Consider the following 24,700-nt stretch of genomic DNA (forward strand, 5'->3'; position numbering starts at 1 on the left):
TCTCTTCAGTGTCTTTCATTATAACAATTGTAAGTCAGCAGCTGGAGCCCAAGAAGGTGAGATTTATTGATGGGGAAAATTTGGGAGGGGAAAAGCTTGGAGGATACAGAACCTTTGGGGTTTTTTGCCTCCAATGTGGCCCAGGCTCGCAGGTCTCTGCTGGTACCCATCCATCTTTGAGAACTCTCCGAAATTTGCTAGAAATTGTTAGTATTTATTATTGTTTTTCCACTTCCATAGCTACAACCAGCTGGTTTTCACCCTTCACCCTCCCTCTCTCCTCCAGCAGCTGGAAGATGGATGCACTGAGCCTTCCTTGACCAAAGGACCTCAGCACGGGGCAAGGGGACAATAATTTCCCCATTTTCAGCCAAAAAGGGAGGAGGCAAAGCAGGAGCATCATTAGAGCCAACCGTCCCTGTTTCCCATGCAAGAGCTGCTGGGGACCAGCTGGGGAAGAGGCAGGTGACACCATCTCTGGTGGGAAGACACCTGTGGTCACACGTGCCAATGTGAAGGGTCAACCCTGTTTTGGGCCACTAGAAAGGCCCTGGGTGGTGGAAATAAGCCCTGGGCTGGGGGTTCCCTCTTCAGAGAGCAAAAAGCAGATCAAAGCAGGACACAGAGGTGACAGTGAGTGACACTTGAACTGCTGGGCATTGCAAAGGGACCTAAAACAAGATAGGACAAGGGGTGATGGTTTTAAACTAAAGGAGGGAGATTCAGGCCAGACATGAGGAAGAAATTGTTGGCCCTGAGGGTGGTGAGAGCCTGGCCCAGGTTGGCCAGAGAGGTGGTGGATGAACCATCCCTGGAGACATCCCAGGCCAGGCTGGACGGGGCTCTGAGCAACCTGAGCTGGTGAAGATGTCCCTGCTCATGGCAGGGGGGGAACTGGGTGACCTTTGAAGGTCCCTCCAACCCAAACTGTTCTATGATTCCTCCTGACCCCAGTGGCTGCTTCAACCCTTGAGAACAGGAAGAAATGCCCCAGCCTCCTCCATCAACCACGGCTTGTTGGTAGATCTCCATCCTGAGAGTCTGGAGGACACGGTGGCCCATTGGGTCCTGTTGGTTGTGAGGGTTTGCAGCCACACAGCCGTGTTTCCGATGGCCTTAGATTGTGTCAGCTGGGTTGCAGCCACACAAAGCGCAGGTGCTTGGGGTGTGGGGTGCTGCATCGTGCCCCTGCCTTGGAAGAAGGTGGAGTCAACTAAATGCTGTATGAGATACAGGGAGGAGAGGAGCGTGGTCCTTCAGAGTCCTCAGAGCTGACCAGTGGAAGGATTAATGCAAGGAACATCACACTAGACTCAGTTTTCTGATTGGACACAAGAAGAAAATTTTTCCCAATGAGAATAATTAGCCATTGGAATCATCTCCCCAGGGAAGTGGTGGATTCCCCAACACTGGCCATGTTTAAGATTAGGCTGGACACGGTGCTGGGCCAGCTTGTCTAGTCTGGGCTTGTGACAAGAAAGGTTTGACCAGATGATCCCTGAGGTCCATTCCAACCTGTTATTCTGTGGTTCTGTGAGTCCTTTTGAATCCCACAGTCTCCAACATAAAGAAAACCATCCTTTACCTGTTGGAGGACTTCAGATGCCACCCCAGCTCTGCTCCGGGCAGGGACTAATCGCTCTGGGCCAGGAAAGCTGGAGAATGGAGATGTGCGTGCCCAGAGATCTCTTGGAAGGCACCTCAACATGAGGGTTTTTCACTGTGGAGCCTTCATGTCTCAGTGATGGACATTGATTTACACCTTCATGCTTCTACTTGCTCAGAGGTATGAGCAGGGAAAAGCATGAATGATAAAAATGTAGGAGCTGCCTCCTCCCCGTAGGAAAATGAAATTTACCCTTCGCTACAAGGGTTCCTCTCCCTCCCCCTTACAGGAGGGAGAATATCTCAGAAGCTTGAAATATTTTGTTCAGGTTACCCAAAGGGTATGTTCAAGAAGCAAGATTTAGTGCAAGAGCTACGGTGGGTTCTGCAGCGCTGAGCAGCCCAGGGGCTCCTGCTTGAGCTCCAACGCCACGGGCCACAGGGACTCACAGAATCCCGAATGTCAGGGGTTGAAGGGACCTGGAAAGCTCATCCAGTGCAATCCCCCCATGGAGCAGGAACACCCAGATGAGGTTACACAGGAAGGTGTCCAGGCGGGTTGGAATGTCTGCACAGAAGGAGACTCCACAACCCCCCTGGGCAGCCTGGGCCAGGCTCTGCCACCCTCACCAGGAAGAAGTTTCTTCTCATATTTAAGTGGAACCTCTTGTGTTCCAGTTTGAACCCATTACCCCTTGTCCTGTTATTGGTTGTCACCGAGAAGAGCCTGGCTCCATCCTCCTGACACTCACCCTTTATATATCTGTAACCATGAATGAGGTCACCCCTCAGTGTCCTCTTGTCCAGCTCCAGAGCCCCAGCTCCCTCAGCCTTTCCTCACACGGGAGATGCTCCACTCCCTTCAGCGTCTTGATGGTTGCGCTGGACTCTCTCCAGCAGTTCCTTGTCCTGCTGGACCTGAAGGGCCCAGGAAGAAGGTTTGTGACTCCAAACACAGCTGAAAATAACAACTGGTAAATGGACGGGGGACACAAAGCAGTTTGCAGGGTGGGGTTGTTGAAGTGACGCTGTAGAAGTGCGGGGTGAGACCAACAAACGACCTAATGAGGCTCCTTCAAGCCCTTCGCCGTCTCTCCCTTGAGTCGGGGGCACCAAGAGAAACAGGGGCAGTTGGTGTAATCACACCGAGCAGCAACTCTGTTAAAAAAGATATTGTAATTCATTTTGACAGCTGCCAAATTAGCAGCATATTATGCAGCATATTCCATTAGACAAGCTCCCGAGGGAGCAGGCAGAGGTGGAGGGGCAGCCGGCCCTGCTGGGCCGTGACGTGGTGCTGCAGGGAGGTACCTTTAGAAATGGATGTGTGCACTCTGCAGAGAAACAAACGGCTCTTTGGTCAATACGGGCAGCTATTCCCCTTCTGTTTGCAGAACATGCTGAAAAATATATATATAAAAATCAAAAGTGACCTATTAGAGAGCAGTGTAGGGGAAATGGACCTGGGGGTCCTGGGGACAGCAGGGTGACCATGAGCCAGCACTGGGCCCTTGTGGCCAGGAAGCCAATGGGACCTGGGGTGGGTTAGAAGGGGGTGGTCAGTAGGTCAGAGAGGTTCTCCTGCCCCTCTGCTCTGCCCTGGGGAGACCACACCTGGAATCTTGTGTCCAGTTGTGGCCCCTCAGTTCCAGCAGGACAGGGAACTGCTGCAGAGAGTCCAGCGCAGGGCAACAAAAATGCTGAAGGGAGTGGAGCATCTCCCGTGTGAGGAAAGGCTGAGGGAGCTGGGGCTCTGGAGCTGGACAAGAGGACACTGAGGGGTGACCTCATTCATGGTTACAGATATCTAAAGAGTGAGTGTCAGGAGGATGGAGCCAGGCTCTTCTGGTGACAACCAATGATAGGACAAGGGGTAATGGGTGCAAACTGGAACACAAGAGGTTCCACTTAAATTTGAGAAGAAACTTCTTCATGGTGAGGGTGTCAGAGCCTGGCCCAGGCTGCCCAGGGGGTTGTGGAGTCTCCTTCTGTGCAGACATTCCAACCCGCCTGGACACCTTCCTGTGTAACCTCATCTGGGTGTTCCTGCTCCATGGGGGGATTGCACTGGATGAGCTTTCCAGGTCCCTTTCAATCCCTGACATTCTGGGGTTCTGTGACTTTGTGCATCAGCGCGGTCTCTGTGCTTCACCTCAAAGCCCCGGTATTTGAGCAGAGACGCAGGACTGACCCAATTCCTGTGAAAAAAAGCACAAATCAGTGGAATTTCTCTCTGATTTCCCGATGTGTAACACAGGGCTACGACACAGCCCATGCGATAAGCGGGCGGCCGCATCCTCCGGCTGGTAAAGCCCTTTGCATTCGCAAGGCAGCAACCCCAGTTACTGATTTTATGGAACGTTGAATGTTTAATTTTACAAAAAGGGAAATTAAACAGCTTGTTATACTCCCCTCTGTAAAATTCAAAGACTGGGAGACTTGTTTGACTGTGACTAACTTAAGGTGTTACTCTGCTGTAATCCAAACACAATTCCTGCCAATAAAAACAGAGTTCCCCGAAACAGCCCTGCTTTTATCTGCCAGTCTATAAATATATAGGCACCGAGTTACAAGTTCGGTACTTCCAGCCAAAAATAAACGCTCTCAACGAAAACCGGCGAACTGCAAAGCTTCACAATCTGCTAAATGAAATGTAAATATCGCGTCTCCGCAATGCAGTGGCATTTCTGCCCTGAGACTTGGCCAGATGTTCCGCGCTTCGGGGTGCAAGAGGCAAAGGGCAGGGCAGGTGTTTTGGGCACCTCGTAAATTGGGTGAGTAATTTAATCTGTGGTCTGCTGGGAGTGGGAAGAGAGTGAGTGTGTAGAAGTCAAACTTTAGGGAGGCAAGAATCTGAGTATTTTGCTGAATTGACTTCAGCAAATTCAGCTTTTCCTTGGTGTTTTTCAAATCCCACATGCTGCTTCCACGCAAAGTCCTTATTCCCAAGACCACGTGTGTAACTGCACCCAACATACCACATTTGGATATATTTGAAAGCTCAGGGGCCCCCTAACTGATTGCAAAATAGGAGATTCATTCCAACATTATTGTCTGATACAAATGCAAGTTAGCGAACGAATACTCAGATCACAGAAGCACAACTGATTTCTTTTTACAACTGGGAAATAAGAGTAACTGATTTATACTCCACCTTTACACCCAGCTCTGTATAATCAAAATAAAGACACAATTTCTGCACTGGGGAGCTCAATATTTAAGGCTGTTCCTGTAAATATGAGTAGTTCGAATCGCTGTGCTCGTTCCTTAGGATGAACTGGGCTTTTGCAGGATTGCAGACTTCAAGCAGAGGCAAATCAGCACGATTCAGGCAGAACTTGTCATGGTTTGTTCTGTTTTACACTGATCCAAGGGATGAGTGCAGAGCTGGGGCTGATTGTGGAAATGGTTTTGGCTTGGACAACCGGGTAAGGAATGGAAGCAAAATGACACTGATGTGACTGTGGATATCACCAGATGTATGTATGTACCCCGACTGCAACGCAAAAGCATAAACAGGCGTTTTATCCAGGAGAAAATCGGCTTATCTGCACTACCTGTACTGTATTACCTTCCCTATTTAAGCAAGGAGGGGTGATCACCCTGGTCTTGCTGTGTACGAACCACAAGTCACCTCGTGTGTATTCATTAATTGCACCACTGGCAAAACTACCATCAGCTGTAAAACAGCAGGAACTGTTACACTCATTGGCATCCGTGTCAATCCACTGTGACAGCCAGGTTGACTTCTGCAAAGGTGTTTACAGAGGAAAAGCGGCCGTGAAGAGCCATGTGAGATTTGCTGAAGAAATTTGGAGCTTCGGTAGTTATTTTGTGGCAGTTGGGCACCCACCTCACTCTGCTTTGGCAAAAAAAAACCTCACTAAGGGTGAAATTGCAGCTTCAGCTACACATGAAGAAGAAATTGTTGGCCCTGAGGGTGGTGAGAGCCTGGTCCAGGTTGGGCAGAGAGGTGGTGGATGAACCATCTCTGGAGACATCCCAGGCCAGGCTGGACGGGGCTCTGAGCAACCTGAGCTGGTGAAGATGTCCCTGCCCATGGCAGAGGTGGCACTGGGGGACCTTTGAAGGTCCCTTCTGACCCAAACCCTTCCAAGATTCTACAAAGCCAACCTCAACCACTTCAACTCAACCTCCCCCACTCAAACCTCAACCTCTTCAACCTCCTTGACCCAACTTCAACCCCACCTCAACCTGCTCAACCTGAGCTGGTGAAGATGTCCCTGCTCATGGCAGGAGAACTGGATGAACTTTAAGGTCCTTCCAATCCAAACCATCCTGTGATTCTATGATTCTGTGTCTGTGTGGAGCCACAGGGTGAGATGGGAAGGGTCTAGCGTGGGTTTGGGAAGCAGTGGATCTGCCTCAGCACCACATAAACACTCTGGTTTTGCTTGTAAGCTTGAGTGAATCACAGCAGTAAAGTGGATTTAGAGCCTCTGGGTTTAGCAGTAGCTCAGTCAGTGACTAGAAGCAGAAATGCCCTCACGCTACAATTTTCCTGTGTGAACAGACCCGTGACTTCCAGCATAAACATCCATGGAGATGACAGGGTTTTCCCATCCAGCTCCGATTCTTGCATGGGGAGAGCTGGAAAACACCACTGGGACCAATCCCCAAATCGCAAACCATTCACTCCATGAACTCCTCCTGAACTCAGGTTGCAGACCAGCCTTGCTTTTCCTTCTGCCAAAAATCAATGATAAAAAGCCGGTGCCTCGGAAGAGCTGTTGTTCTTCAGCGGGAGGACAGTCAGCTGCTAATATGGAAAGTGCTTAATAAAAGGCTGAGTTGTTTTACAAGCCTCACTGGAATTTGAGGTCAGGCTATCTGAATCAATCCATTACTTACCACGAGCTGGGTTGCTTCGTTCAGTTCATCCTGTTTAAACAACGAAAACTCACATTCCAAGCATGCACGATGAAATAAACCAGAGCTCTTCCATGGACGTGACTCCACATGGTGGCAACAAGTGATTTCTTCTGTGCACACAAAGACCTTCGAGGACCGACGCTGTAATTCGAAAAGCAAAGGGGCCCCACTACCTGTTCTGTAAGTAGATGGTAATGAAAATTAATCAGGACAAACGTTAACTCAAGAGTTTTATTTACTTGGCAGAGCTCTGCTCCACATACAGAAAAACAAATCTTCACATAGTACTTACAGGTTCAGCTTGTTCTCAATAACTGTAATCATTTTTTTCTGATGACTGCTTACTAGGTAGTTTAAAAACACTTGCAAATCAAAGAATTGTATCTCATCCCTTCAAAAAAACGTATTTCATTAAAAAAAATACTTGGAACTAGTTTTCACTCCCAACTTTGAGCATTTCACAAAATCCCTCTTGAAAATAATTCACTACTATTGCAATACAGACAATCTTATCAGAGGCCCTGATGCTTCCACACATCAATTAAATTTATAATATAGGAGAGGGAGGAAGAAGAGAAATTAATGGAAGATGCGGTCATGTGGCTGTTAGGAGAAGTTCTACGCCATTTCCCAGCTGAGAGTGCCTGGGGAAATAATTTCTAGCTTTGGGAAGTACAGAAATTACTTTTTAATAAAGTTATAAATAAATAACATTTTTTGGGGGAGAGTTAATCAGAAATGGATTTAGAAATAATATTTGACAGACTCTGTTGAACGGAAATATATCAAAATCAGTATTCTTGTTAGAGAGAAAGACTCAGCGTAATCAAGATGAAGACTTGGCCGGTAGTGGCCGTCAAGGGTTGGTCGTCATCCGCCCGGATGGGATGGGAGGTAGGACAGGTCTGGAGCGGGAGCCTGGCCGGTTGATGAGTGGAGGCACAAGAGAAGATTCAGTCTTGGACTTGCTGTGTCTTCTCTGAAGATTATCACTGGGGAGTTCAACCTCTGCAGGAATTTCAACAAAAAGTCAAGATTTACCACAAAGTGTATCTCCAGATGAAATCACAGTATCACAGTATGTTTGGGATTGGAAGGGACCTCAAAAGATCATCTAGTCCAATCCCCCTGCTGGAGCAGGAACACCCAGGTGAGGTCGCACAGGAACATGTCCAGGTGGGTTTGAATGTCTCCAGAGAAGGAGACTCCACAACCCCCCTGGGCAGCCTGTTCCAGTGTCTGTCACCCTTACTGAGAAGAAGTTTTTTCTCAAATTTAAGTGGAACCTCTTGTGTTCCAGCTTGATCCCATTGCCCCTTGTTCTATCATTGTTTGCCACCGAGAAGAGCCTGGCTCCATCCTCGTGGCACTCATCCTTTAGATATTTATAAACATTAATAAGGTCACCCCTCAGTCTCCTCTTCTCCAAACTAAAGAGCCCCAGCTCCCTCAGCCTTTCTTCATAAGGGAGATGCTCCACTCCCTTCAGCATCTTCATTGCCCTACGCTGGACCCTCTCCAGCAGTTCCCTGTCCTGCTGGAACTGAGGGGCCCAGAACTGGACACAATATTCCAGATGTGGTCTCACCAGGGCAGAGTAGAGGGGAAGGAGGACCTCTCTTGATCTACTAACCACCCCCTTCTAACCCACCCCAGGATGCCATTGGCCTTCCTGGCCACAAGGGCCCAGTGCTGGCTCATGGTCATCCTGTTGTCCACCAGGACCCTCAGGTCCCTTTCCCCTACACTGCTCTCTAATATGTAATTTCCCAACCTATACTGGAACTTGGGGTTGTTCCTGCCCAGATGCAGGACTCTACATTTGTCCTTGTTAAATTTCATCAGGTTATTCCCCACCCAACTCTCCAGCCTGTCCAGGTCTCTGATGGCAGCACAGCCTCTGGCGTGTCAGCCGCTCCTCCCAGCTTAGTGTCATCAGCTGTTTTGGAGGGTGGAGGAAGAGTAATAACTTCAAGTAGTTTTTCAACTGTTCTGCCTCACGCATGTGGAAGAGTAACTTCAAGCCTAAGCACTCAACTCTTTTAATTTCCCCAAAAGTTCATTGAAAGAAAGCTGCATGAGTGTGTTGCATTCCCACTATGATGATTCTGCCACGTCATGGCAAGGAGAAGCTGCCCTGTCACTCAAATAAAGCTACTATCATAGCATCATTGTGGTTGGAAAAGACCTTCAAGATCACCACGTCCAACTGTTAACCCAACTCTGGCACTGCCCCATGTCCCTGAGAACATCATCTCTGTGTCTGTCCAACCCTCCAGGGATGGTGACTCCAGCACTGCCCTGGGCAGCCTGTTCCAATGCCCCACAGCCCTTTGGGGAAGAAATTGTTCCCCACATCCAACCTCAACCTGCCCTGGTGCAACTTGAGGCCATTTCCTCTCGTTCTATCGCTTGTTCCTGGGGAGCAGAGCCCGACCCCCCCAGCTCCAAGCTCCTTTCAGGCAGTTCAGAGATCAGAAGGTCTCCCCTCAGCTCCTGTTCTCCAGCTGACCCCCTCAGGTCCCTCAGCTGCTCCTCTGAATCACAGTAAGAAAGATAAGCAGCCCAAGTAAAACTTTTCCTTTAGAATACGGTTCAAACCTTTCCCTCTGTCCACTCCGTTTTCAGCTCGTCTTGGATCTTGATGCTCAGCTTTGGCTTCTTTGGTGATGCAAGCATGAGGAACAGGGGTCCGAACCGACACACCAGCAGCAGATGCACCAGTTGAGGTTATAAATTGTCCACTGGCAGGACCAGATTCTCTGCAGCTGAGAGGGGGAAATGATGCATGCTTTAAAACAGCAATAAAAACCAGCATATGCACCAGGTCTGACAGCATTACTGATGTTGCAGTCACACAACTCAAGCAAAAGCCAGAAATTAATCCCAGTATTCATCAGTTACCCAAAGCTTTTTCACACGTTACAATTCTCTTAAAACTTCTAGCACTAGCAAACACAACTTCTACCTCTCCGGATTTTCATTTATTGATTTAATTACTCAATCGCACAGACAGGTGCAAGAAAGAGGTTCATTCCGCACAGTGGAACAGCTTCAGATCTGGGGTCAGAACTCAGAGCTCCTTGTTTTCCAATCCGTTGCTCTGCACTGTGGATGATGTTGTTTCTTGGTGAGTAAAAGAAAACAGGAATTGCCTTAAAAAGAAGTGTTGCTGTAGTAGCCAAGTGCCAAACAGCCCATGAGTAGCCATTGTTAGTGAGTAGTACCCAAGACATCTCTGAGCTGTTAAGTCTCTTGCTGAAAATCTACTCAACGCCAAAGCCTGAGACCCTGACAATGATAACAACCATGTTGTAGCTTGTTCTGATAAAGACTTTCCATTTCCATCTATATACTGTCAATTTACTTCAAGAAAAGTAAGGAAAAGACCTCGATTGATATGGGGAGATCAATAACTACTTATTTAATGTAAAACCTATATCTGGAGCAACGCTTAAGACATTTCCTTCATACAGAAGGGACTGTCTGGTCTGGGTGAGAGAAACTGATTCACAGATTTATGAATCTGGGAGGAAGTTTGAAGATTATCCAGCCTGACCTTATCCATGGTGAGGGCCAAAGGAATTTCCTTCTGTAATTCTTGGAAGGAACATTTTAGCTGGTGAGAATACTGTGATTAGAGTGTTCTGGGGAATAGAAAGGAAGGATTTCAGTGGTGTTTTCATAAATCCATACAATAAGAAGAATTAGATAATGAATAATGAGATAAAACAACGTGGTACTCCCACAAGAAACAGGTAATTATCTTCTCACCAGATGCACTGTGGAAATCTATGAGAATTTTCCCATTGTCTTCAAGGTAAAGGAATATTATATCCTGATATTATATCCTGTCATGTACTGAGTGCTTGTGTCGTCTTCTGAGGTCGCTGCGTCCAAGGATGCTCAACAAACACTAAATGCTCTACCCAAGTGCTTAACCCTTGTCCTAATCTCATTTTAGCTGCCTGTAATATGCGTCAGACATAACTGTGGCAGGGATAAGAAAGTACTAGGAGGAGTTAGGCCAGGCTCAGTATAAACAGTAGCTTGGACTCTTCAACATTTACTCCAATTTCTAAAAGGCTGACGAGTTCTGCTTTTGCTTCAGAGAACATAGTCACACATTCGCCTACAAATAAAGGCTCAAAATAGATATCGTGTAGTTAGAATTAACCCTCTGGGGATCTCTAGCTGCAACTACATGAATGCACTGTGTTGAAATCCAGCATCCTAAGGGCTTCAACAAATATCATTGTCTTTCGCCCCAGCTGTCCCTTCCTTAAAGGAAAACTGTGGGAAATAACTTATGTACCCCTTGGCAGGGTGCAAAGGGGCTTTTCTAGTATAAGTGTCATAGGAAACAATTCAATTGAAGCTTCTTGTAAAACTACTCAATGAGAATAACATCAAAATCAAGACGGAAAAGTAGAGTTTATGAGGTGTCTGCCATCTACATGTCCATGGTATTTGGGAGAGACGAGGCAGAGGAGCTGGGAACCAACCTCTCCTTTGTGTTTTTGCCAGGTGACCTATAAAAATGAGTTTGGATAATCTATTGTTAGTCCTTCCCTGACAGCCTCAGCATAAAGAGAACTATTATAGGTGAAGAGAACTATATTATTGGCATGTGTCCTGACTTTAAAGTTTTCCCTCTAGTAAAATTTCTCTGCCAGCTACATGGAAAATAAATGAAAAATAGGAAGCTTTAAAAAACCCAACAGTATTACCCTATAGAGTAATGAGATAAATGGATTTTGTGTGCACGAAATACAAAATACGTTAGAAAAGAGTTGAGGAGTAAAGCACTGGATTGCTATAGAGTCAGTTTAGATTATGGTTGCACTGGACTGCCAAGCTCTAACATCTATCATTGCACATGATGTCGTCATCTTTCAGTTGATGGATCTTTTTTATTTGATTGTGTTTGGCAGGAGTGGGGATGTACAATTAAATATTTGAGACAGATCCTTGTTAAATGCACCGGTAGGTGAAGTTCTGACTCCACCCTCCAACTTGCAAATAATGAAGGTATAATAACAGGTTAAGAAATCAAGTTTCTACACTCCAACTCTTCCTCCTCTCTTCTCCTCTCCTTGTTCTGCTGTAACCAGATTGTTTCTATAGCCTTACAAACACCTCTGCTCATAAAAGTGAGACCTGCAGAATTTATTATCGCCCGTAGCAGTCCTTTAAAGTACAGTTGTAAGATATATTGATATATTGCCCTGAAGGGCTGCTGCTCACCAAAGGGGATGATAAATTGTTTAAATCTAGGAGTGAAAACAAATGGAATCTCAGGAAAAAGAAAACCACACTTTCATGTGTGGAAAGTTCAGCCTTCAGCAGAGGAATTAAAAACATAATAATCCCTGGAAACTGTCATGGCATTTTCCTTTGTGAAATCAGGAAAGATTTGGTTGTTGTGTTTACTTCCAAGGAGAAGACTATGGTCTGAGCAATAAACAGAAGCCAATGGATGGAATTAGAAAGTATCCTGGTGAAAACTGCGGGTCGGTGGGCAGACGTCCAAACAAACCCTTTAATTTGCGATCAGCATCATCTATTTTATCTGTAGACCTGAAGTAGCAGAACAACTGCAGGACTTGAGTCCAACAGGTTTTAGTGACCTGAAGAATAATGATGCCGTTTCCACCACAGCTCAAGCTTCAATTAAAACTGATAGATTGGAGAAATAATGCAAAAAAATTGGGACCTGGACACAGTGTTGCCCAGTGTGATTTCACTCAGTGGGCCCCTCAGTTCCAGCAGGACAGGGAACTGCTGGAGAGAGTCCAGCGCAGGGCAACAAAGATGCTGAAGGGAATGGAGCATCTCCCGTGTGAGGAAAGGCTGAGGGAGCTGGGGCTCTGGAGCTGGACAAGAGGACACTGAGGGGGGACTCACTCATGGGGATCAGTGGAAAGCAGTGTAGCGGAAAGGGACCTGGGGGTCCTGGTGGACAACAGGATGACCATGAGCCAGCACTGGGCCCTCGTGGCCAGGAAGCCAATGGCATCCTGGGGTGGATTAGAAGGGGGGTGGTTAGTAGATCAAGAGAGGTTCTCCTTCCCCTCTACTCTGCCCTGGTGAGACCACATCTGGAATATTGTGTCCAGTTGTGGCCCCTCAGTTCCAGCAGGACAGGGAACTGCTGGAGAGGGTCCAGCGTAGGGCAACAAAGATGCTGAAGGGAGTGGAGCATCTCCCTTATGAAGAAAGGCTGAGGGAGCTGGGGCTCTTTAGTTTGGAGAAGAGGAGACTGAGGGGTGACTTTATTAATGTTTATAAATATATAAAGGGTGAGTGCCACGAGGATGGAGCCAGGCTCTTCTGGGTGACAACCAATGGTAGGACAAGGGGTAATGGGTTCAAACTGGAACACAAAAGGTTCCACTTAAATTTGAGAAGAAACTTCTCCTGGTGAGGGTGGCAGAGCCTGGCCCAGGCTGCCCAGGGGGGTTGTGGAGTCTCCTTCTGTGCAGACATTCCAACCCGCCTGGACACCTTCCTGTGTAACCTCATCTGGGTGTTCCTGCTCCATGGGGGGATTGCACTGGATGAGATTTCCAGCTCCCTTCCAACCCATGACATTCTGGGATTCTGTGATTCAGACTAATCTGCAGTCTCTGATCTTGGAAAACAGTATTTCCTTCATTAGCTGTGCCTGGAGGGCAATACATTCATGTTCTTACCCCTTGATGGCTTTTTTTAGTTTACTCTTTCTTCCATTCCAAGTGTTGAAAGCATAAAATTGGAGAGAAAGAAGAAGAAAATATTAAACAGTATTCAAACAAAATCACTACAGGCTTTACTCCAGTACTTCAGAAAAGCGGGATTTTTCTCACCCATATTTCAGATTTACCTACACACCAACATTTCCATCAATCACGCCTATAAGCAAATTCCTTCCCAACTTTCCATATTACCCTTGCAAAAAGATTTGACAACATGACTCTATACAATTTTGCCATGGGCCACCATGCATGCCCAGAAAATGAATCAGATTAGCAGTTTGCTTCTTTCCTTTTTCTCTCTCCTCGCGGTTGTTTTTTCCATCGTGTTATTAACAGCGCTAAATGAAAACACTGCGAAAGTCAAAACACCCGAATGCATCGGAGCGGAAAGACATATTTATTCCCATATGTGAAGGGTAAGACCTTTACAACGCATCACAGCTTTACATTCATTTTGAGTTATAGGGCTTGCTTCTTACTGGGAAGGACAGATGATGCATAATCCCCCTGCAACCTCTTACAAACTCGGTTTCTCTTGTACGCTCGCTCTTTTCCCCTCCAGCAAACTCTGCCATGGCACAAATACTCGGGACAAATGAATCTGCAGAGGCCTATGGTTCTAACCTTTTTACAGCATGCTAATTAACTGCTTGTAATTACAGCGGCAGGTAGTACATCACATAGAGGGAACTGGCAGTCTCTCCAGGATACAAAAGGAGCACGGAGGGGTTTTTTTTCAACAGTAAGTTTAGCTAAGAATTCTGCTTAATGGATGAGGAATAAAGGGAATGGGTTGAAATCTTATCAAGATGCTCAGCGTTTGTCATCAGTCTGACTTTAAGTGAAAAGCTGCCTGATGTGTGTTTAGGAGGTTATTTAACAGTGATTTTTAAAAGATGTGAAAAATACATGGTGTGGTATGTTTAAATACAGCAGGAAAGGATGAGAACAAGATACTGGACGTGGGGTTGAACCCACTGTCAAATTCAAGTTTACAGCAGCCGTACGGCACAGACTTCAGCTCGTTCTAAGCTGCAGCTTTCAGACGAGCATTCCGGTAGGTTCCAAAGAGTGAGCAGAGAGCGGCAACAAGCACACACCTATTTCCTAGCGTGGATGGAGGATCTGGCGGGTTATACTTCACTAGGTCATGCTGTGTATCCCATCTGGGCATGAGATTACAACAGATGTCCAGAAGAGGGGGGAAAAAAATAACAAATATCCAGGATACTGCATAGAAAAGCCGCAATGTCACTTGCCACAGCAGCAGGGAGGCTTGTTGGCAGCAGATGTCTTTATGAAACAAGACTTTTAGAGTGAGTCACAGTCACCTGTAAGAGGCAACATGGACCCACAGAACTAGTCAGGAAAATAGAGCTCACTTCAATGCTGAAGATGATGTAGTCTCTTTAAATCTTCTTCTATCCTACCTCTCTACAAGCTTTAAAGGAGGCTGGAGTTGTCTCCTTCCCAGACCTCAGACCCTCTTTAGTTGTGGTACAAATAAATGAGGATGTTCATCACTCCCAAGCAGAGATGCTGGACAAGATCCGAAGCACAGCAGCAATGGGTGAAGATAATAAGAGGAGGTAAATGTACTACAGAGCGCAGTATCCTAATGGGGTCTGCTCTTATCATGGATATTAATTTGAAGATCATGATACCACCCAGAGCCTTGGAAATGGTATTCAACAGTAACTATGGTCATTCTCTAAAGAGAGAATTAGTTCTGATAGCAGAATTTGTAAATTTGTTTAAAAAACATATTTATCATTCACGCTCTGTTTTTCTAAACCTAGGCCAAGTTTTCTTCAGCATCTTTTTCCCCTCAAACATCCACTTGATAGAAACCTCTTGAAATTCCCTTTCTGCGTCTGTGAATTATGGTGTCTAAATGAAACCATTCCCCTGAATGACAAGACTTTGTTTTATGCTGCAGCGACACATGTTTAATAAGGCTGTTGATGTAACAGATGAGACAACCGCATTAGCTTGGGAAATGGTTTTAGATCTTGCACACTGCAGCATTAACCTTCATTCCACCCAGTGATGAGCTGCTGTCTCAGAAACTGAACTCACCGGCTCTCTGGGTTAGTCAGGGGGAAACTCTGGTCTTGGGTGATGTTCCTTCCATCTGAGAGCAGAGAAATGTTTATTGTTGGCTCCAGTAATTGCTGACGGGAGCTGCTTGGTGCAGGAGTGACTGCCAGGTCCCTAAAATGACACAAAAAGGAGATATAGTGCTTGTTACGTGCATTTATATACTGCAATGGTATCATCAGTGTTTAGTGAGTTCACAGGACCTGTTTGGATGGAAGGCAATGTTATCTCCAGTGGGAGAGAAGCAGCAATAAGAAGTTAGGGATAGTAATCCATAGAATCATAGAATGGTTTGGGTTGGAAGGGACCTTCAAGGGCCATCTAGTCCAACCCCCTGTTCTATTTATAGAAAACAGAGAGGAACAGCCACAGCTACAGTGTGAATAAACTCAAGCTTAAGGAGATACCCAAAGGAGGCTGGATGAGCCACCTTCTACTGATACAGAGCAGAGTAGGGCAACTTATTCTGATAGACACGTTCTTATTAGAGACACTCAAAACCAGGTGAGCTTAATCCCACCCCACCTCACAAGGTGAGAATTTTCATCTTCACTGCCATTCAGAAAACCTAAGGAAAAAAAGCGTTCTTGGTAACTGCAGTATTGACACCACTTTATTTATAGACTACAATGCCGAGCTAAAACCAAGGAGATGCAGCACGGAAGGTCCTCCATGAAATGCTGAACTTAAAATTATAACTCGTGGAAGATTCCATATATCTGCCCCCTGTAGGAGAGCCATCCCACCAACACACCTCGACTGAGCTCTGAAGGAATCTGGTTCTTTTTAAGGGCAATGAGCCTATGTAACTTGGGTCTGTGCCACTTTCTATCTCCCTAGGAAGCTCGTCAAGAACATTTGTAACTGCAGTAGCAACTCCTGAATGTGAGGTTTTTAAGGAGGGTTAATAGCTTTTTCTGAAGACTCATTGCCACACTTTGGAAGAAAAACCCCAAACTGTTCAATTCTTTATCACGCCCACTGGTTATTAAGGCAACAAGTAATCCACTGCCATTTTCCCATGGGAAACAGAGACGCTGGTATCCCAAATTGTGTTTCCACACCTCCTCATCTTGCAGGACTTTTCCCTGCTGTGGGTCCTCTGGTGCTTTAGTGAGGAAGTTTTCCCCATTCCTCCTCCAAAATCAGTCCCTAGCCCAATACATTCTGCATTGCAAGCAAGGTTTTTTTACTCTTCTTCTTTAAATTTCCGTTTCTTGAGCTTCTTTTTATTATTAATACCTATAAATAAAGCTTCCCTCGAGCTGTTATTGTTTCACTGTCAAGCAACCGCCGGCTGGTAACGGTGTTTGTTCATTATCGGCTCAGATCAAAATCTGAAGCAATTAGATAGGAGCAAGGGCCTGATTCCATTAATGGACCCCAGAGCGGAACGCTCTCACAAGTCATTTATTGTAAACTCACATCATAGAAATAAAAAAGAATAAATCTCAGCAAAGAACTCTGTTCAATATATAGCACAGAAATACATAGGCTGACAAGGGAGGTTAGAAGAGTCAAAGCTGAAACCTGAAGACAGGATTCGAGGCGAACCCTCGAAGCGCTGGGTCACCACAGGAAAATTAACTTCACTGCCTGGAGCAGAGGTTTGGATTCAGAACCCATGAGCCACTCTCAGAAGCTACATCTCAGTTGATAAACTCAAAACAACATGCCCGACAGCTAAGAAAAATATGCATTTTTAAAGGTGTGATAGGGATGGTTTTTCACCTTCTATCTCTACACTAAATGTCTTTTTATAGCGCCTCTCAAGTTTTGTAATGTCATGATAGGTGTTTAGGCTCAGAGTGTAATTCAAATTGCACCAGGATGCTTCAGCTCCAAAAAAGAAGGAAAACAGGCTGGATAATTTAAACAGCACCCTGTGAAAAGACATATCCACGTGGTTCAGTACAGCATCCTAGTTTTATCATTAAGAGAGGCATAAAAATAAAACCAAAAAGCAAAATGACGTTGAAGTCAGAGGTTGACTAGACAAGAGGGTCTGAGAGACATGAATGCAACCATGTGCACACAAATCTTATGCTTGTGGCAAGTAAATCCAACCTGAATAGAGGGTCTCAACCACAGGTAGACCATGGACCTTATCTCTTCCCAGTTCTGGCAAGAAGCTCCAATGAAACTACAAAGTGTATGAATTTCTTCCAACTGAGAAAAGCAATATTGCATGTAATAAATTCTCCTGTTGGTGATGTCTTCTCTTGCTTATTCCAATTCTTTCAGCGGCATTTAGACAAAATTAAGAAGTTAATCGTTAGCTAAAGGCCTGATCTGAAAGAGACTTCAAACCCTTATTTATTATCCTCAAACACACAGACACTCGGTGAAATTATTCACAGCAAAACACCAAATGTTGCCCCTACATTATATTAGGCAACGAGACATCAAAATGACTTTAATTACACCTGCACACAGCCATAGGCAAAAAATAAAGAGGCCAGGTTTTCAGTAACTTGGATTTAAGCATCTAAATTTATGTAGATAACCCTGCGCAGCCGCAATAAATAAAATAGGTTAGATTCTTGTGTGACACCACTTTTAAAATTTTCTAACGTGTACTCAGGAAAACTGAGCAATATGTTTCCGTTTGGGTTAAAATGTGGAATGAGATTAAGCATTAAAGAAGATTAAGCATTAAACAATCTTTTAATATTTACAGATATACAAGAAATTCAAACCCACCAATATCTCAGGAACTTTTTGCACATACCATTTTTGGCATCTGTTTTATGTATTTCATAGAATTTCAATGCCCTAACTGAAGTAGGATTCTCCTTCTCTGCCCTCTCGCATCTCTGCTCCACAGGCACCTCTTTGCATCCCGGTCCTCTCTCAGTTTGGTGTCAGCACAATTGGTTTTTCAGACTATTTAAAAGTATTTTTAAATAAAGATAATCAATTACCTACACATTTCGCAACCAATTTTTTTTGATTTTTAAATTATAATCTCCTTTTAAAAATATTTGCCTTATTTTCTTTCAGGCTGCAATGCCCTCAGAGGAACAAGGTTTCATTCTACACCAACTCCACCCAACATCAACACCATGGACCTTCTTCTTGTATTTCCCAATGCAATTTGATTTTAATTGGCTTTAATGAACTTCTTTCTCTCTATCTACCCCACTTTGCTCCAAGATGTCACCACGACATCAAGATTCATCAGGTAAAAGAGTGTACAAGGCTGAATGTGTTAGAAGGGAAAAAATAATAATAATCATAATTTTGCATAAACAGCAGGGTGAGATTTATGCACTGCTGCTGACAATGAAAATAAATAAAAGGTTTCTCATGTTCTAAATAAAAATTAATCAGAACAAGGTTGATGTTAAAGCAAGAAGAGACAGCAAGAGTTTTTTGAAACCGTATTTTAAACAGGCATGACCTACCCTATTTCTGTAGTCAAGTAAAAAGAGAAATAAAAACCGCCAAACCAAATACAGCTTGAAAGAAAATAACTTAAACCATGGATCACAGAATCACACAGAATCCCAGAATGTCAGGGGTTGGAAGGGCCCTGGAAAGCTCATCCAGTGCAATCCCCCCATGGAGTAGGAACACCCAGATGAGGTTACACAGGAAGGTGTCCAGGCGGGTTGGAATGTCTGCACAGAAGGAGACTCCACAACCCCCTGGGCAGCCTGGGCCAGGCTCTGCCACCCTCACCATGAAGAAGTTTCTTCTCAAATTTAAGTGGAACCTCTTGTGTTCCAGCTTGTACCCATTGCCCCTTGTCCTGTCACTGGTTGTCACCGAGAAGAGCCTGGCTCCATCCTCCTGACACTCACACTTTAGATATCTGCAAACATGAATGAGGTCGCCCCTCAGTCTCCTCTTGTCCAGCTCCAGAGCCCCAGCTCCCTCAGCCTTTCCTCACACGGGAGATGCTCCATTCCCTTCAGCATCTTTGTTGCCCTGCGCTGGACTCTCTGCAGCAGTTCCCTGTCCTGCTGGAACTGAGGGGCCACAACTGGACACAAGATTCCAGGTGTGGTCTCCCCAGGGCAGAGTAGAGGGGCAGGAGAACCTCTCTGACCTACTGACCACCCCCTTCTAACCCACCCCAGGTCCCATTGGCTTCCTGGCCACAAGGGCCCAGTGCTGGCTCATGGTCACCCTGCTGTCCCCAGGACCCTCAGATCCCTTTCCCCTACGCTGCTAATAGGTCGTTCCCCAACTTACACTGGAACCTGGGGTTGTTCCTATCCAGATGTAAGACTCTACACTTTCCCTTGTTATATTTCATTAAATTTTTCCCTAGGAAATAGAAATCTGGGAAGCACTAAAGCCAAGGTGGATCTAGGCATAACAATCACATGAGATGTCAAACCTGGGTATCTAATGCAAAAATGGCTGCATGAAAAGATCAGTATAATTTTTGAGGACATATGAAGAGACAGTGAAGTGTTGTGCCTCAGATGTAGGCTGTAGCATTTTCTTCACCAGCACTTGTCGTAGGGACACCTGAATACTCTGGACTGATCAATTTTGAGAGTTCATTAACAAATTAGAGAGACTTTATAGTAATCCTCCTGAATTTACTAAGCATAGACTTACAAAGAAAGATGAAAAGACATTACAATATATGTACTTTTAGGTAAGAACCATGGAAATGTATAAACCAAGATAAAAGTCTAACTACCCCAAAATTGTTTGGATGCTGCTGCTAATATTACTATGAATAATGATATAATGAATTACCTTGTGTCCTCTCAGTCAGGCAATCTGTGTACAAATTCCTTGCTTAACCCTTGATAAAAGCTCAAGAAAGCCACAGCACCTTATATTTCCTATAATGTGCACAAAGATGGTGACTACAGCCAAGAGGACACTCAAGAACCTATTAAGCTCCTCATGACCCAGGCCCATGGTTATGTATTGAAAGCAAGATCCATCACACTCTAGGTGAGCTTTTCCAAGGTGAAAGTCCGTCTCTTACAGGTATTTAAAACTTGATTTAATTCCATATAAACAAACATTCTCAATAGAACAATCCTACACACTTGCTGCTGGACAGGACTACGCAACCTGTTGGGTTCTAATTGATACATTCCAGGATTCCTCTCTCGGAATTTCAACCATTTTATAGTGTTCATATTTATGGCACCTCTTGACTTAACCGCTTGCATGGAATGAGGTGTTGTCTACTCTTGCCTCCAATTCTGCTGAGTGTATCTATCCCTTGAGGCCCAGTAATTGCAAATGCTGATTGGGGGTGACAGGATTTTCTCTCACCTGCCTGACAGCTCTGCCAAAATCTTAACTCCAAATCAGCTCCCAACAAATGAGTACAGTGGAATAAAGGGAGCAAAGAGCAATAAATTAATCAGACTTGGATGAACAGTTCATGCTGCAACACTAAATCAAACCCAAAACAGCCAGCAAAAGAAAACACTGATTTCCATTTTTCTTCTCATTTCAACATAATTTAAAATGAATGATTCAGCTACTTGAAAGTTTTTCTCTCTAAGTAAAGATTTGGAAAATGCATCGTAATTATGCCTGTAAGCTTCTGCCATTGGTTTTCTAGAGACAGTTTAATTCAGCAGATTCTTTCCTTCCTTCTTTCTTTCCTTCCTTCTTTCTTTTGAGTCAATCTCCAGGTTTTGTCATTTGAATGATTTTCGTCAACACATCTGGTCTGTACAATTGGTGACTGCATTGGTACAGGCCTGGAATGAGCTGCAAGGTGTGAACTTTTCTATTCCTTCTGATGATTACTGATTTAAATGTCAACACCGTGAGCCTTTTCATGGCAGGTAGGAAAAAGCAAGCAACGAAGAATTCAGATTGGGAAGATTTACACCAGGGGAAGGCAGGAGTGCCACAAAAGGTCAAACAAATAAGGTACATTGAGATTTACAGACTTTTAGCACCATTTTTGCAGGGGTGGTACTATGAGGAAGAAGAGAGACAGTCAGGATAGGATCCATTTTCTAAAAAACAAGAAAGAAGAGGAGAAGAAGAAGGGGAAGAGAAGAAGGGGAAGAGAAGAAGAAGAGAAGGAGAAGGAGAAGGAGAAGGAGAAGGAGAAGGAGAAGGAGAAGGAGAAGGAGAAGGAGAGAAGAGAAGAGAAGAGAAGAGAAGAGAAGAGAAGAGAAGAGAAGAGAAGAGAAGAGAAGAGAAGAGAAGGAGAAGAGAAGGAGAAGAGGAAGAGAAGGAGAATAAAAAGAGAAGGAGAATAAAAAGAGAAGGAGAAGAAGAGAAGGAGAAGAAGAAGAGAAGAGAAGAGAAAAAGGGAGTGGAATCAGCTTTCAGAAATTCTATGTTAAACAGAAATATCCACAGAAGTTGTACTGTAGCAAACCACCTTGCGCTGAGCATGGTTGTGACCTTCCAGCACTAATTACAAGTAGTGCTAAAAAGCATACTGGAGATGGTGAGCTGCCACAAAAATGATCCTTTTCTGCTCTCTAAGAGAAGATACGCAGAATAATTTCATCATTTTAGACAAGTTATTGGTGGATGGCTCTGCCTCATGCATTTTCAGTACACATTTTGGGACTGCCGCACTCCCAAGTCAAAAGACAGGCGGCGTGTGATAGATGTAAAAGTGATAGAACGGAGAGTTGTCTATGAGATTTGCAATCCCTGACAGTTTCTAATCACTCAGCCTTAAGAGCAGTGGAGAATAAATCTTAGAGAGGTGGTTTTTGCTTTATTGAGAAGGACTTGGCTGAAACCTCTCTACATTACCTTTGAAACAGCTGGACGTACGCACCAGGTGCCTTCTCCGACAGAGCCCGACGTGCTGCAGAATGACGCCTTCGCAGAGAAGCTTCTTCCTGATAAAGAAATACGATCAATTTTATACTTAAAAGTATATATGGCAATTAATTGGCTGTGATATTCCTCTCTTTTACTAAGACTCTGCATTTAGATATTCTGGGGAAATAGCAGAGCTATATTATACCTAACAAGGTGCTAAATATGATTCATTGATCTACACGGAACAAAGTTTGGGCTGAAATCTTGCCGGCTTTGAAAAATGAAGATCTTCATCTCCAGCAAATCTCCACTTTGTTGTTCTATGTCAAAATGTGCCAGGATGTAGCAGGAAGGAATATCTTCAGAGAGACACTTCTGATGCGCCCCAGCCTCCCAATATGTTAGAGCTATTATATGTTATAGCTGATTGTAGCTATGCTGTTGTTTTAAGCTTCTTTTCACCAGCAAGGGACTGAATACAGAAGAATTTCCCTCTGCTACAACTTAAATCCACTTTGTCTCCTTGCTCCAGCAATGCATAAAACCTGCCTTACCAACTCTCTATCAATCAATGTTCCCCCTTCCAAGTAGAAATTACCTTTTGCAAACTTCAGTTAGCTACAATTAGTTTGCACAATGAACATATGATGATCTCAGCAGACTGCAAAATGTGGTCCCGAGTTTTAGAGACGCGTTAATTAACGTGTGCTTGTAGGACAGGGTAATTTTTCAGGTCAGACAAATGGAGCACTACAGTGTGCTTAAAAAACAATACAATGTAAATCACAGAGCGAAGTTACTAAATCCTGCTTTGTCATCAGCTGATAGCCATTGATAGTTATTAATTTAATAGCTAAATCACATGTCTGCAGCTGAAGTGTTTTGTTGTGGTGCGAGCAATGAAAGAGAATATAGTTAATCTGCTGAATATTCACATTTTGACTGTTGTGAATTCCTTCGCTTTGCTATTTATGTTAAGTAAGGCTCTGCTTAGATGCTCCCTGAGCTTGTGTTTTATTTTGCTTTCTTTTGGTAAAGATATAATCCTCACCCTTTTTTCTGTGTGGATTACAGGTATAGATCCCTTTCTGTTCATACCTTCTATAGTTAATTACAGCCGTACAAAATTAGTGCAGGTTTGGCATGATCACAAGGGATAAAGCTGCAAGGAATCAGATCCAATCTCTTTCCTCGAGCAACAGATCCTGCTTCTTATTTTCCTTGGGGATAATTCACATTAATTTCTTCGTAGTTTTTATTTTCCAGGTACAGAGTGAAATGCGGTTACTGCAGTGACAGCACATTATTTGGATGCCAAAAGCCCTAAAATCATTTGCAGTCCCAAATGTAACAGTTTAGACAGAATTTTACTTTAAGGCCACAGACATATTGATATTCTTCTCATTAAATACGGTCTAAGAGGTACCTGTGTTTCACCTTGAACGTTTTACTGTGTTGACGCTTCAGCTGATGCTGTAAAGCATGTAAAAATATATTGGAAACTTAGCACAGTGAATAACAAAAAGGTATTACAAGGAGACTAATAAGCAAGAGGCCACTAAGTTAAACCTGAGGTATATTATAGTCTCCTTCATCATAAACCACTTCTCCCTGACCTGACAAAACGTGAACTTTCAAACTAAAAATTAAAAAGATTAAATAAAAAGTGAGAAAAATGAATTGCTGGGGTAGGAGTGATGACAAATTGCCATCAAGGTAAGAAATACTCCGGCTTCTCTCTCTCACATTAAACTAACAAACCTTTGGATGAAAGGAAAAGGAAAATAACACTTGTGATTTGTTATTTATTTAATTCTGCATGGCTTGACAAGAGGTATTTCATTTCTGAAGACTGAAAGATGGGAGGTTCTCTATTTATGAGAGCCATTTTACTGTCATACCTTTCTCCACACCTAAAAGAGCCTTTTTTAAAGCCTGGAAAATGGGTGCGGGGGGTGGTCTGTTACTTTGCTCCATCTGCAGGGCTAATTCTAAACATCAGAGGTAGTTATAAATACAGAGATAGTGGCAAAATCGTGCAGCAAGACGTGCCTGCCAAGCCATCATTCATCATAATGACATCACCACCCCGGAATGGAACAAAGTTTAAAGCTTTCATTTTTCTTCTTCTCTTTCTCCTGTCGTTGTCGTATAAAAAGAGCATTAGGCACATCTGCTTCATAGCCCCAACTGCACGGCCGATGAGTGCCTTGAGGGAAAGGACTATTAAGGAGAAGTTGAAAAGAATAAGAAAGAGAGATGAAGCTGAAGTTGCAAAAGGTTATTTGAAATCCAGGCACATTGCTGGATTTGTTGACTGAAAAAGTAAAAGCAGGTGGAAAAATGTGCTTCGATTTGATCTCTGGCAGTTACCAGCAGTGTACACTGAATGGGCTTTTCCATTGCCACGGGATGGCGTTCATAAGTAACCTTCATTGTCCGATTAACTGCATCTATTTCCTCTGAATAGGATAGTTCTGCATCTTGTTGTAGAGCTGAGAGATGATATTCAGCTCCCTTACAGCAGTTCACAACTGGATGAAATAAATTACGATCAACAGATTTATTCTGGTGTAAAATTGAGCAGGATCAAGCTCGTCCTCTCAGTTGAGTTTACCTGCCTCATTCTTATCCATTTG

At 44.2% G+C, this 24,700-nt stretch overlaps 1 protein-coding gene across 1 annotated transcript in view; it reads right to left on the reverse strand.

Annotated features, from left to right (window-relative positions):
- Positions 1 to 7,354: 7,354 nt before the first annotated feature.
- Positions 7,355 to 24,700, reverse strand: part of LRGUK (leucine rich repeats and guanylate kinase domain containing) — a gene marked incomplete at both ends in the record, with an annotated part of 59,180 nt that continues 41,834 nt past the window's right edge. Inside the window, 4 exons of the mRNA XM_080359923.1 lie at positions 7,355 to 7,506; positions 9,100 to 9,266; positions 15,315 to 15,449; positions 22,050 to 22,138. Coding sequence (XP_080216049.1) covers positions 7,355 to 7,506; positions 9,100 to 9,266; positions 15,315 to 15,449; positions 22,050 to 22,138 — 543 coding nt within the window. The remainder of the gene's footprint in view (positions 7,507 to 9,099; positions 9,267 to 15,314; positions 15,450 to 22,049; positions 22,139 to 24,700) is intronic.

Source organism: Nesoenas mayeri (assembly GCF_963082525.1).
Source record: "Nesoenas mayeri genome assembly, chromosome: 1".
NCBI classification, from domain to species: domain Eukaryota; kingdom Metazoa; phylum Chordata; class Aves; order Columbiformes; family Columbidae; genus Nesoenas; species Nesoenas mayeri.